General features: G+C 45.2%; 2 protein-coding genes across 3 annotated transcripts in view; one reads left to right on the plus strand and one right to left on the minus strand.

Annotated features, from left to right (window-relative positions):
• SAMHD1 (SAM and HD domain containing deoxynucleoside triphosphate triphosphohydrolase 1) overlaps window positions 1-15556 on the minus strand; it is a 610883-nt gene that overhangs the window by 571809 nt on the left and 23518 nt on the right. The window lies entirely within an intron of this gene.
• On the plus strand, window positions 67-1424 carry LOC143769057 (uncharacterized). The gene is made up of 2 exons (XM_077257643.1): window positions 67-215; window positions 688-1424. The coding sequence occupies exons 1-2, from the start codon at window positions 93-95 to the stop codon at window positions 1204-1206; spliced, it is 642 nt and encodes a 213-aa protein (XP_077113758.1). The 5' UTR covers window positions 67-92; the 3' UTR covers window positions 1207-1424.

The following is a 15556-nucleotide window of genomic DNA, read 5'->3' on the forward strand; positions in this document are numbered from 1 at the left end:
GGAGGAAGGAGCTAAATAAGGTCCTTCACACTACAAGGTCCGGAACTTCGACCGAAGATGTTTACGTGCCAAGGCTTTGGTACTTTGAACATATGAATTTTCTAAGGGACCAAGAGGTTCCACGGACATCCACGTGTCTACACTTGTTGGCACCTGCACCTGCGGAAGAGATTGTATCACCGGACCTCGTCGAGCAGGACTCTCAATGGCAACAAGTAAGTACCTCTTTTCACAACAGGTTCACCAATGTGTCGTATCATTAAATCTAATTTATCAGCATTTTCGGTTTTATCCTTCTGATTATCCCATCAATTTTTTAGTTATTACAAAATCATGTACGCATAAGTAACCCTGTCGCATTACAGTATTATATCGCAACCTTCATAAGTATCTAATGGCGACCTTCTTAAAATTCATAAACCATACCATCTCTACAATTGTATCGCTTCCAGCTGCAGATAAGTATTATTGGTGAGATTATTCGGCAATTACATATTCATCAGGTTCCCCTTGCAGTCAGAACAGTGTAGTTCAAAGTAATAAATAAATGGGAATGTTAAATAATATTACTAAGCTAAAAATCTATTATAACATTATTGCATGAATACGAATATATAGTTTGGATGCGGTTAGGGTGTTAAGACTTTTGGTTTTCGGGTTACTAACTTTTTTTTGTATTCTCCCCAGGAGGACAGTGCACAGGACAGTACACAGGACTGTGCACAGGACAGCTCAACGACTGAATTTGTGGAGGCTGCACCTGCCAGGACTCAAGGGAGGCTAGGTTCTCGGAAACGTAAGGCCACCGCAGACGTCTCCCATGAACTGGTGAGCCTGGCAAAACAGGCGTTAACAAACAGTGTCAGCCCTGCGATGCAGGGTTTTGGACACTATATAGTGGACAAACTGGCCAAAATGGATGACAGACAAAGAACAATAACCGAGCGTCTAATTTTGGAAGCGGTTCACAAGGGTTCAGATGGCAATTTGGACGAGCACACTCGTTTGGTGTCTTCACGGCCAATGCAGCGGACAGAGTCCTCATATTTCAATGGTTGGGCACACACACCAAGACGGCAAAATCTCCCCGTTTCCCACTTTGGTCCGCCACCCCCTAACTCCTACACGCCAATGCCTTCTCAGATGGCTTCGCCCATCAGGCACCAAAGTTATGGATCTGAAGATTTGGCATATCACGATTTGTGATTTTATAAATTTCGTTAAATAAATTTTTATGCATTCCATTTTTTTTTATTTTCTTGTTATTTATACTGTGTTTAATAAAACTTTTTCCTTGAAATTCAATCTCGACTGGTTGATTGGTGTGTCTCGATCACTGAGACAAAATGGGTCCACAGCACTGTATGAGGGCATAAATTCACGTAACCAAGAAACGTACATTTCTAAAAATAAAACATGGAAAATTGATGCAAAGTTTAAAAATATTGGTTTAATTAATTATGGTCACACTGCCGGCTTCTGTTGTTGAGAAAGAATAAAAACCGAACATTAATAACACAATAATAATAATAACACAGTATAGAAGCGGTGAGTGGCAATCTTAAGCGTGTTTTTGAAAACCTTACGTGGCAAGACCTCGTCTGGGGACAAATTCTCCGAAAGGAGAAAAGCCCGGAGGACAATCTGGGGGCCAGTACTGCGCTGACTGGGATGCCTCGTGGTGGCGGCGCTGTGTCTTTGCCTCATAGAATATAATGCAGATAAGCCCAATAGAATATAATGCAGCACAGCCCCATAGAATATTATGCAGCACAGGACCATGGAATGGAATGCAGCACAGCCCTATAGAATATAAGACACCAATGCGACACAATGTTCCCGTTTCCAACTTGTAATGTTGTTAAGAATTGGTTCATAATAAAAACTTGTCATGTAACTTCACTCTCAAAAGCTTGATTGGTGGGATATATATATGTTTAAATTAACAAACTTTTTTTAGCTGTACAACACACAACAAAAAATGTTCAGACACTTGGTTTCTATTTTGGCCCCGCCGGCAAATGTTGGCACATGTCCCGAAGCTTCAGCAGCTCCCCCATTGCCACATTCTGCTGCTCCTGAATCCGCGCCATAGTGTGGATAAGCCTTTCTATACCGGCTTCCAGATCCTCCTTTTCCCCTCTGGAGGAGGCCCGATATAAATAAAGTGTTCCGATTCTTATATGACGCATAACGTCAGATAAAAGCCCCTCTATTTGACCTTTGTCCGCCTGACTAGGTACAATTGTAACTATACCCATTTTTAAAATTGCAATATCTTTTGTCGAAAAGCCGTAGAGGGCTGAAATTTCGTGACATCTCTGCACTTTTGGTCCACAATATATTGGCCAAATCACAGTGGAGGTATATATGAAGGTACAATTGTACCTCTGCAGCCTGTCAACATTGTAAAATTATGCAGCCTGACGAAGGTTAAATAGTCCCGATCTTCTACTTCGCCCCTTCCACTTCCGCCGCATCCCATAGGGTGCCAACCCCTGCATATTAGGTTTGTTTGGGTTTGTTTCCTAACCTATATATTGGTTTTTAAATAATAATAATAATTATAATAATAATAATAATAATAATAATAATAATAATAAAACTTGGTTTTCATAGGGTAGGTTCATGATTAAGATTAGTCAATTTATGCCCTCAAGTTTATAGAATTAGATATAGAGAACCTGAGCAAGGTGAAAAAAAAATTTACAATTAGTACATCCGTTTTGCAAAAGTGACACAACACATCCAATACTGTAATGTAGCATTCACACATCTCTTTTTTTCCCGCTTATAAGGTAAAGTTAACATTAGCGTTGCGTATGGTCCTTATGCGGTGATATATGTGTTTCTTGTGCCCCGTATTTTCAAGATGGGGCCCGCATGGACATGTGTTGCCCTAGCGTTTTGGGACGCATGCATCAGGGTGCAGAGGACGACACATGACGCTGTTTTTTGGTGCCCATAAAAACATTTAAAAATTTAATGCATCTGTCTCAAAACGCTGCAGAGGTAAGGCTACGTTCACATTTGCGTTGTGCGCCGCAGCGTCGGAGCCGCAGCCAACAACGCAAACAAAAACGCATCAAAACGCATGCACAACGCAAGTTGCAAGTGCAACGCATGTCCATGCGCCACCATGTGAAATATAGGGGGGCATGACGCATGCGGCGCCGCTGCGGCGTCCGCTGCTAAGGCGAACGTAGCCTAATACATTTACATTTGCATTCAGCGTTGCGTGTGCAAAGCTGCAACGCTCAACACAAAAGTAAACATTAACATAAGATTCAATACATGTACAGGTCAAATAAAGTGTCGACACAACAGCCGTACCCCATAGATGCCAAAGGCACTGAAACACTGGAACAAGGACGATGAGCGCTGCGGCGTGATAATGAGAACGCAAAAAAAAAAAACGGTATTTCTGGAGTCGGCGTCACAATCGCGACGCTGTTCTGAAACGGAGACGCTATAGCGATGTTGATCGGGCGCCACGCGTCAAGGACCTCCTCTGGGCGTGGTTAGGTGGTTAAGCGTCTTGGCAGGCAAAATGGCGGCGCGACAGCGCTCAGCTCCTCTGGGGCGGCCAGAGATGGCATTTTTTGTCCAAGAGATGTCTGCCCTGGACTATGAGGGCCTGGGGAGTCAACCTCAGCACCCAAACCTCCACAAGCAGGAGGTGCTGCGCCGCATTGGGCGCATGATGGAGAGGAGGTTTGGCGTCCGACGCAGTGCGCAGCAGCTCAGGAAAAAGTGGGCAGACCTCCGATATAAGACCCCGCAGCTTCTGGCAGAGTTGCGTGCGGAGCCAAGGCGTGGTAAGTACCTGTATGGGGGAATCGGGATACGCACGCTGCCGGGAGGTTTGGAATGTGAAACATGCTCAGGTCAGGGGTTACAAAATCATCGCATGGTGACTGTATAATATCTTTGTACACTTGTAGGCTACAAGAAGTGAGGGGAGTGTAACACGACTATATAACATATAATCACAGCCGTATCCAGCATTACAGCTCAGTCCCCATAGAATGTAATACAGCACAGCCCCATAGAATTAAATGCAGCACAGCCCCCATAGAATGTAATGCAGCCAGCCCCACAGAATATAATGCAGCACAGGCCCATGGAATGGAATGCAGCACAGGCCCATGGAATGGAATGTAATATAGCACAGCCCCCATAGAATGCAATGCAGCACAGCCCCCATAGAATGTAATGCAGCCAGTCCCATAGAATGTAATGCAGGCAGGCAGCCCCCATAGAATGCAATGCAGGCAGGCAGCCCCCATAGCGACAGCGTGGGGAGTGTGCCAACAGCGGCACACTCGAGCGGCCCACTACTGCCATCGGCCCTTCTGGCATTTGCCGGAACTGCCCGATGGCCAGTCCGGCCCTGGTTTGGCGAGTAGAAATTTCATTAATTATTAGGCTCCTAACTTTTTCCACCAATGATGCCTAGGTATTTTTTGGGAATTCTGGAGCCCTGTACTTTTGGTGTCTACATATTAAGGTTCTTAATGTTTGTGTAGGGAGACGGCGTTGGCAACAGCCACCAGCACCTGCATCCTCCCCCAGCGGCAGCCCACAGCCCGGGACATCACATATGTTTTCCATCATTGTTTGCAATTTGCAACTTTATTACTGCATATGGGACATTAATGCGGAACATTAATTTTGGCTCCTATTTTGTCCCGCCAATGGCGCATAGGTATTTTTTGGTAATTATGGAGCCCTGTACTTTTGGTGTCTACATATTAAGGTTCTTTAATGTTTGTGTAGGGAGACGGCGCCGGCAACAGCCACCAGCACCTGCATCCTCCCCCAGCGGCAGCCCACAGCCCAGGACATCACGTATGTTTTCCATCATTGTTTGCAATTTGCAACTTTATTACTGCATATGGGACATTACAGGGGGACATTTATTTTGGCTCCTATTTTGTCCCGCCAATGGCGCATAGGTATTATTTGGTAATTATGGAGCCCTGTACTTTTGGTGTCTACATATTAAGGTTCTTTAATGTTTGTGTAGGGAGACGGCGCCGGCAACAGCCACCAGCACCTGCATCCTCCACCAGCGATAGCCCACAGCCCGGTACATCACGTATGTTTACCATCATTGATTGCAATTTGCTATTTTATTTCTGCATACGGGACATTAGAGGGGAGCTGAAATACTGTATACATTACAGACGCAGTAAGGACCAGGCGCGCTAGCACCCCACCGCAGGCCACAACACCACCCTTCCGCCACTCCTCTTCCTCCCCCGGGTCGGCGGCATTCTCACCAGAGGCCACCCTTCGTAAGTGACCAAAACTGTGAGCACTTCTCCATAGCGTGTTCAACTTTTAACCATATATGTATTTGCTGCGTTTTAGCTGCGGCAGCTGGTGCACAAGCGAGGGGATGGGAGGTGAGCAGCTCTTCCACCTCTTCCGGTGATGACCAACTGGTGTCACTTCTCCGTAAGTATACAGACAGTGGGAGAGGTTATCTTTTGGATGTCACATTTGACAACGACAAGAACGAAAAAAAAAAAAAAAAAAAAAAAAAAAAGGGCTAGACCTCTGGGACAGGACCAAATTGAGTGTATGGTTAATCTCAGGGTATGTTCACACATGTCGTATTTGCAGAGTAATCACCGTCCGTTCTCGGACCTCTTCTATCCACAGAATCGACCACCGTGAGAGAGCTGCTGGCAAAGCAGAGGCGGCTGGAGGGGACAGCAGCGCACCTGCAGGTGACAGCAGCACGCCTGCAGGAGACAGCAGCGCGCCTGCAGGAGCAGGTTAAAGATAATGGACGCATGCTGCGCCAACTGCTAGCCCACCACCACAATGGGACAATGTAATTTTTTTTGTTGTCTTAAAAAAATAAAAAAAAAAAAAAAATATCAGTAAAAAACAAAGTTATTTAGCCGTTAATTTTGTGTTCTGTTTTTATGTACTTGCGGAGCAGGCCTGGGCCAGCAGAGCCAAGGCACACACAAAAGAGAAAAAAATGCAGGAAGCACAAAAGAGTTTGCAAAACGCATCCTAAAGTGCCTCCATCTTGTACGTCCGCTTGCCAGATGCACAACATGACTGCCAGAGATGTTTTATACATGGGGGGGGGGGGGGGGGGGGGGGGAACTTGCAACCAAATCCAAATCACAACAAGGTCAATACACGCATCATAGAAATGAGTGAGATATATTGGCGGTCAGGCCTGTGTTCTTTTGTGTGTTGTCCTTTGTTTATGTGATAAGGCAGAGGTGCATCTACATAGTAAATGAATATTGGCCATAGAGATAATGGAGGATCTAGGTGTACACTGTAAAAATCTTGAATGAGAAGCCTCTGTCCTGTTTGTGACCCATCATTATCTACATATGTACACAACTCCTGTGGGGTTCCATTGTAGGCTAGTGGTCCTGAGATAGACATCATGTCTCCGACCTATGCATATGTATATTGATAAACAATGCCTTGTGTAGGACAGGTTTAACTCAATTAGGGCAGGCTCCAACATGTCCATTCAAACAACAATGGTTTATTACCCAAACACCACAGGACACCACCACCACCACCTTATCATTATACTTTTAAATGCAAAAATGATTGTCTGCCACGACGTACTATCCCGTTACAGGTAATTAAGTCCCAGGTCACTTTGACCTGATAGTAGGTCATATGGGATTAAGGAGTTAACCACTTTATATAAAAAAAAAACAGCCGTGAATAAACGGGAGTAATGCAAAACTATTTTATTAAACAAAAGAGAGTTGCCTATTAAAACAATGTCATTGTGGAAAGCAAAAGCATAAAATATCGATGGTTCAGTTTACGCTACACATACAATTGTTTTTTTTATACGGCGTGATCCTGCCAAGGCACAGCTCCAGAACCATTAAAGTACAGGCAGTATTTTTCTCTACAGTCCCTTGCATCGTCTGCCTGTCTGCCAGATCCCAGCGCTTGAAGACCTGCTACATTTTCTTCTTGTGCCCGCCATTCCCCGGGCACAATATCTCCGGTTATTGTGTCCACAGAATCAATAAATGAAGGAGGAGAGTAGGAGCTGGTGTCATGGCGTCTCAGGAAGTTATGCAGCACACAGCATGCCAAAACCACAAAGTCTATAGACGGCAGCTTCAAGTTGATAGCTGTGTGGAAAACTCTAAACCGATTCGCCATAATCCCAAAGGCATTTTCGACCACACGACGGGCCCTAGACAACCGGTAGTTAAAGATTCTCCGCTCCGCTGTGAGTGTTCTCTGCGCAAATGGCTTCAGCAGATGTGGATGAAGAGGGAAAGCTTCATCAGCGATGAAAACAAAATTGAGGTTTCCCTTTGTGTCTTCATTTCGTGGCAACTGCAGTTGATTGTTCCTCAGGGCTTCCCCAAATGAAGTGTGTTCCAAAACACCACCATCGGAGACTCGACCATTCATGCCAACATCCACATCCACGAACTCATAGTTCGCATTGACAAGGGCCATGAGGATCAGACTGAAATATCCTTTGTAGTTATAGAAGAAGGATCCTGAGTTGGCTGGTTGGGTGATGCGCACATGCTTGCCATCCAAGGCGCCACCGCAGTTTGGAAACTGCCACAGCTGCTCAAAATCGCAAGAAATCTTCTTCCAGTCATCCGCCGTCTTGGGAAACTGCAAGATGAAAAGAAAACATGTAAAAATTAGTAAAAATACATTAATACATAGACAGAATTGACGCGCAGTATGGAGTAGTCAAACAAAGTGAACAATCCAGAGTATGCAGGCAGCCATTGTATCAGACTGCTTCACTGACTGAAAGGGTTGATGAACACTATATGGACATAACATAACACAGCATTCAAAACCAATAGGAGTAAAAAATAGTCACCTCCATATAATGCCTTAAGCTCTGCACAATAGCCTCGCAGGTCTCCGGAATCAGGACACTCAGTAAAGGCCTGGAAACAGCAGCTGAAAATCGCAAATCCTGAAGAGACCTTCCTGTGGCCAGGAACCGCAGTGTCACCGCCAGCCTTTCATCCACGGGCACGGCTGCACGCATCGGCGTATCCCGCCTTTGTATGAGTGGCATAACAGCAGCAAGTATTAACTTGAAGGATTCCTCTGACATCCGAAGGTAGTTTCGGAAATCCTGAGGGTTGTTATCACGTAACTCTCTTATCAGACCCATGTGTGACAATGTAGACCTTTTCAGCAGCCAGCTCCTGGTCCACATGCGGCGTTTTCGTTTTGGACGTCGCTCCTCTAGGAGCCGTGCTGCCTCAAACAACAGGGCAGCAGCAACGACAGACCTCTCACCGGAAGTCAGCATACTTGCTAAAAAGAATACAAAAGTACAATTAATACACATGCTAACAAACCAAATGTTTTAACCATTTATCTAAATCTTTATGGTGCTACCAACATAAACTGGGCAGTCCACCATGCAACAGCTAGATCTGTAAAAGGATAAGATACGCCACGCTACAACTCACTACTTGAGACGCTCTGGCCTACCTACGCTGGCCTACCTCGCTCAATAAGGAACAATCGTCAACGCTCCAGCGCTAAACATGAGGTAAAATCCACGTTGAAGGGTTCTATCTGCTACGCTGAAGCGTTGTACATACCTCTTGCGGTAAAATTATGTAGTTTAAAGTCCAGGGAATCCAGGTGAAGTTTGGAACCAAAAACGTGCTACAGAGAGAAAATAATACAGCGCCCGACAGTTCCGGTTATATCGGCAGGGAACAATGGTAGTACGTCTGGCGAATGAGCGCACAGTATTGTACCCCCCAATCAGCACACAGGAGGTGGAGAATTTGATGCTCCTACGTATCACTCCTCTCCACCCATTACATCGTATATAATATCGTGCACACCTATGTCACACGATGCAATCATGCCGCCACAGCGGGACACTAGACGACGAAAAAGTTCCAAACGATCTGCTACGACGTACGATTCTCAGCGGGGATCTGGATCGCAGTAGCGTGTCAGACACAACGATATCGTTACGATATCGCTAGAACGTCACGGATCGTGCCGTCGTAGCGATGAAAATTTCACTGTGTGATAGTACCCTAAGAGATCTATAGAATCTCTGTAGATCCATCTCTAAGTTGAAAGTGCTTAGTCTATAACTTGGGCAGAAGGATAGCCCTTTTTGTAGCACTTGGTGTTTTGCGATGCTTAGTGATTTGGAGGAAATATTAATTACCAGGGGGTTCGTACCTGAGAGCGGGTTATGCATGTGAAGTCCGTATTTCTTTGACCGTCCCTTTCCTCTACGGGTCCCCTTCTTCTCGGTTGTCTCCTTCCTCGTCCTAAAAAACGACCTGCTGATGGTCTTTCGCGTCGTTCTTGGTCCGATCCTGACGTCGAGATGTCTGTCGTAGATCTGTAGTTGGAGCGTGTGGAGAAGGTCCCGGAGTTCGAGTTGTCTCACCATTTATAGACTTTGTTCTGTTCGTAATCTTCTGCGTCCCTGATGAATTTTGACCTTTTCCTTGCTTCCGTGTCCCGTCTATGTTGCTCGATAGTAGTATTGATACGAGTTTTGAGATCCTGGAGTTCTTCTAGAGTGGAGGATGATGCCAACTGTTGTTCAATGTTCGTGATGCGTTCTTTACTCTGGGCGATCCCTTGGTGTAGATGTTCCAGCATCAGCGTCATGAGATCAAAAGAACATTTGTTTAGAATTCTTTCAAAACGAGAACAAAAGTCGGGGGAGTCACTAAAGAGGGTAGGGCGGAGGGGGACCCGTAGTCCCCTCGGAATCCTCTGGACTTTGAGGTACTCCGTAAGAGTTGCACAGTGCAATTCCAAATTTGTACTCCGTCTTAGTTAGACGCCATTGGCACATCCTAGGAGCAGCTCACCCAGGGGTCAAAGAATTTGTTGAACCTTTCCTCCCCTGCTTCCGTAGACCGCGCAACATACGTGATAAGTTGGTAAGAGCAGACATAGGGAGTTCACAATCTATACCCAGACAACGTTTCCTTACCAATCCAAGGACAGGCACATTTCCATGCCTACAGTGCATACAGTGTAACAACATACAAAGAGGCACGACTGTATACCATCCACACAATGGTAAGGAATACCCCATTAAAGGCTTCTTTACATGCGATTCGGCATATGTAATTTATTTAATTAAATGCCCGTGCGGACTTTATTATGTGGGGGAAACAACTCAACCCATCAAGCAAAGGATCTCGAAGCACAAATCCACGATAAGATGCAAAAACACCTTACTACCTATTCCCTATCACTTCATCACTCAGGGCCACACCATTGCCCAGCTAAGATTTCAAGTGATTGAGCAGGTAACACCACCACGTAGAGGGGGTGACAGGATAGGCCTCCTAAAAAAGAGGGAGGCCTACTGGATACATGAATTACAGACTTTAGCCCCAAGGGGCTTGAACAGAGACTACGACATCCAATCCTTCCTCTCTTAATGCATGATGAACTGAGTGGATTGTGCTCATCTAATATCTCTAATGTGACCCTTATAATACCATCTTTGATGTAAAGTATTGCGATATAATATGCTGATATTAATCTGTGATTTCCATTCTAATTCTATTATCTCTCTTTCACAGAATCGGCTTTATTAATACTGACTGGAATATAGATCACCCCTGCTAAAACTCACTGCTAATGGTCACCAAGAACGATCACGTTTCACCACTTGTCAGCTAGAATGACTTTTCACCACTTTGGAGGATCTGATCTTGCATCTCAGAATGACAGGGCACTTCTTCACTGCGCATGCCCGCAGTGGAACGCATGGCCCCACCCACTCTAGCAATAGTGGAACGCAACTTAGCCATACCCACACCGCCAGGTCACTTCCGGTCAGGCACTTCCGGTAGCGCGTCTTTGAACGCGCACATAAATGGCATTAACACGGCAGCTTCCCCACACTGAGGACAAGCGGTGGACACCGCGTCCGGGACAGGAACACCTTAGGTAAGCTGGACACATCATGACTCACGGAGCACTTCCCCCTGAGCGTTATCCCAGGTCTTCGGTAGCAATTTCATTTCTCCCCACAGTGCCTGACTGACGCATAGCCTGTAATCACCACTTACAGATACTATAAGGGGTATGTTGATCTTTATTACTACCTAAATGTGCGCTACCACATGCTTAATTAGTCTGAGATTTTGCATACATACTTACAGGTCCATTCATCCCCAAAAAATTCATCTACTAGACATTCTCTCTGTGAGAGGGTAGGTCTTTTTCCTTTTTTTTCTTTTCCCTTCCCTTCTTATAATTTCACTCCAACGGTCACTATGAAATAATTCCCTTTCACCACTAGTGCATGACTATTGGCACGTTTCTTCATGATAACTGCATTTCACTAGAGACTGGTAGATTCAGTACGTGGTTATCCTCTGAGCAGTTACAATTTTTCAGCCAATTGTATTTACATGAGACCATTAATTGAATGTATTTATTGTATATACTTTATTTCATTATTTATCATTTTTGTTTAGTACATTGAAGAAGGTCTATGACCGAAACGTTTGTATGTACTCTCTTTATTAAACCACAATAGCATCTGATCACGTGTGTGCCAAGTTACTTTACAAAATCTATGTAAAACTATACCAAGCTGACCTTGCATGTTGCCAGGGGTTACAGAACATCACGTTTGTGATAGTGGGGAAACAGCATTTCATGATCCGTCTGATGTAATAGTGATGTCAGGTGTGTGGGCGGGTTCATCACTTGTGGTGGAAATGAAGTGATAATTGTGTGCGAGTATGGGACCCATACTCACAGACTAAAGACTAACTAAACTATCAAGCTAGCTGTACTAATGCTTTAAGAGTGTGGTCAGCCGGCATGATGGAACCAGTTTTCTTGTGTGAGCTTATCACGGAAGGGACAGAAAGGGCAGACAGCTGTGGAGGGAGAGAATGCAATTGAGGGCGAGGCTGTCCCAGGAGAGGTAGAACTCCCAGGTAAGGCCTCATTGCAGGGTTCCACCATGACCGGGATGTCAGAGAGCCAGGTTAGTCAGTCTGGACCAGCGACTTGGTTGGAAGCAGAGGAGAAGTGGGCACTACTCGCGGTTGCAGTGGCGGCTGTCACACGCAGTAGTAGAGCCGTGGCCCCTTGGGGGGGTCAGATGGCGCCCCCCTTCCGACCAAGTGGCTGCTGGGTTAGATGGAAGCCAGGAGACAGGTCCCAGGGAACTGACAGAAGATGTGGCAGTCTTTTCTATTCTGGCCACATCAAGTCTGAGGTTACAGGCAGTGTTGAAAACTGACGACTGAAAGCTCTCAAGGAGCAAGTGGCACAGCCTCCCTCGGACTCAGATCTCGAGCGGGTGGTCTGGGACCAAGGACGGCTACACCACGTAACAGTTCAGCAGTGTTCATCAGAGGAGTGGTCTAGGAACAGACAGTTGGTGGTACCCTATCTAGGATGAATTGTTGTGGATTGCGCACGAGAATCTGATGGCCGGACATCTAGTGATCACTAAGATAAAGGCCCGGATGGCCAGCATTTTTACTGGTCCAGGATGGGGGCCGATGTGGCTGCCTACTGCCATTTGTGCGACACCTGTCAAAGGGTGGGGAAGGCAGAGCGGCACTCCAAAGTCCCACTGGTAACTGCCCATTAATAAAGAGCCTTTCAGGAGGGTGGCCGTGGATTTGGTTGGCCCGATGGCCACTCCATGAAATGTTACATAGTGAAGGTTGTAGACTATGCCACCTGGAAGCGGTAGCCTTGTCGTCCATTCGGGCCAACAAGGTGGCCACCGCCTTATCGGATTTTCTCCAGGACATGCTCACTGACCGGCAACCAAGTTAATGTAGCACCTGATGGAGTCCCTCTGTAAGCAGATACAGGTGCAACATCTGGTGACCAGCCCAGTACAACCCACAGACCAACAGCCTGTGCGAACAGTTCAGTGGCACCCTAAAGCAGATGCTTAAGATGTTGGTTGTCTCCCAAGTGTCCGACTGGGAGCAGTACCTCCCACACCAGCCATTTGCCTACCAGGAGGTTTCATAGGCCTCAACGGGTTCTCCATCTTCGAAATCCTTAACGGGTGACGTGTGCAGTGGCTCCTGGCTCTGGTGAAAGAAGTCTGGAAGGAAGATTAGCCACCCCTGGAGTGTTGTTCATTGAGTATGTTGTGCGCTTCCGTGACAAAATGCAGGCCTTGGCGCAGCTGGTACACGATAATATAACGCAAGCCCAGGCTGACCAGAAGTGATGGAAAGACCAGCTTGTGCGAGACACGTTGAAGAGATAAACGTGAGCAATACTATAAGGGTGCACAGGAAGGTTCCCACACCGTGTGTAACATATATAAAAAGAACCTAGCACTCAACTTAAGAGTGAACAACCCTATTTTTTTATTGTAGTACCAACAAAACGTTTCGGTCTAAAATACCTTCTTTCCTCAGTTGAGTACTATTAGTTAGGAACGAGAGTGCTGCTGTTTGCTCAGAGTGAATCCTATATCACCTACTCTTGTGTGACTTAGGTAAATATAACCATCCAGTCTGATGGATAGGAGTGCGATATCATAGAAATGCTGGCTGCGAGTCCTGTATGACGACGGAGTCCACCGCTAGTCAGTCGGGTAAGGAGTGTGCGACCTACTGCGTGCCCGCGGTACCAGTGACCGCTGAACAGGGGAAGATGCCGTGCCCGAAGACCGTGGGACATGCAGGGACCGCGTCAGGAGCAGATGAGTATTTGACAGTTGTCACTCCCCCTCAACTAATAATTTGTGGGGGCACCACAGAGGACAATATACTGGGATCCTAACCTTGACCTACGAAACGCATGAGCAGTAGAAAACAAGACACAATAGGCCATACAAAATGGGGATCACCAAAACGCAGAGATTTGACCCCCCCCAAAAAAAAACACAGCTTTATTACAATGTAACACAGGACATTAACATTTAAAACATTAAATACACAAAGCCCATAGTAAGGCAAACACCTGAGCTAGGTTCATGGGGGTGGTAATTAAATATTTTAGGCTTCTATATGGACAGCATATTCGTGGTGTGCAAAAAATAGCAATATTCCATATACATATGAACCCTACAAATGTGACCACAAGTACATGTAAATATAGTTACTAGTAGAAAGAACAGATGTACACTGAATATGTCCAACAAATTCTGTAGACAGATGACCTTGTGGCCTTAAATCCAATAACCAGGTCCCTAACAACACAGAGCAGTATGAATTTGGGACAACTGTGTCAAGTCATAAGATTATAGTGCTAAGTTGCAAAAAAGAAAAATGGTCTATGCACCCAAGTTTGTTAACCGCATAATGTGCACAGAGCGAGAAATGAAGTTGTCCCCCAACAACCCAATTATACAAATAGACAAATAGAAAAAAAATCACAATATTAGCACATGTCCGTATGGTAGACCAGACCCATGCACCTAATAAACCAGCCTATACCATACCCCAGGAATGTCAGGTATAATAACCTGATCCTAGCAAAGTCAGGCACAAAGAGAGCGGATGCCCAACGCATGTCGCCACGCAGCGGTGGCTTCGTCACCCCTGATAACATAATATCTCACAGCTGTCTGCTTTATCTTTGCTGGTTACCATAAATGGGGGAACCCCACGTCACTTTTTTTCCATTTATTAGGTTAATCCATGTACATTAAACTACACACGCAAGTAACTAATCTTATGTGTCACAGATATCCATTATCTATCTATATTTTTGCACATCTTTAACATATAAAAATCTGTCATGTCTATTCTGCATTCTGTTCTGGTACGAGGCACATGGATGGTACACACGTCCACACGGACGGCCAACAGAAAACCACACGGATAGCAAAAACTGAGTTTAACACGTATGTTTTTTAAGCGGCTGTGTGAAGGGGGCCTTAGGGTATGTACACGCTAAGTTTTTGTAAACCACGAGTTTTGATTAAAGATATGAAGGCATTCTGCTCCAAAAACTCAGCAACAAAAAACTCAGTGTGAACACACTCACTCCATTCTCAATAACGGGATGATATTTATTGGCGTGCATGAAGGGGTCTCTGGGAGATTTATGGATTGATGGTTGACTCTTGATTGCCTCAGATGATGGTCCAATGCAGGAACCATCATATAAATGAAATAAATAAAAAAAGTATTTAAATAGATTTTTATTAAGAACAACATTACATTTTACATATTATTTTCTCATGTTCCATACAAAGTTTTCTCAATTTTAAAAGCCCCACCATTCCCAACAAGTCCCACCCCACCCCCAAAAGACAGCTCATCTCTTTTAGTATCACCTCTATCAATAATACTTAGTGAATCTTTAACCCACTTAAGACCGCATATTCAACATTCAGTTTTCACCGAACACAGGCCCTTAACTTTCCCACCCTTTTTACCTGCCCTCATCCCAATTCAAGCCACAGAGACCACATTTTATCAAACATTTCTATTTTCCCTTGTTTCTCGTAAACCCCTTTTTCCAATTTCAGACCCTGCTTTACATATTGAAGGAATCCTCTCCTCGTGGGAGGTTCCTCCTTAATCCAGTTACGTGCTATCACCTTTTG

The sequence above is a fragment of the Ranitomeya variabilis genome, chromosome 4, assembly GCF_051348905.1.
Source record: "Ranitomeya variabilis isolate aRanVar5 chromosome 4, aRanVar5.hap1, whole genome shotgun sequence".
Taxonomy (NCBI): Eukaryota; Metazoa; Chordata; class Amphibia; order Anura; family Dendrobatidae; genus Ranitomeya; species Ranitomeya variabilis.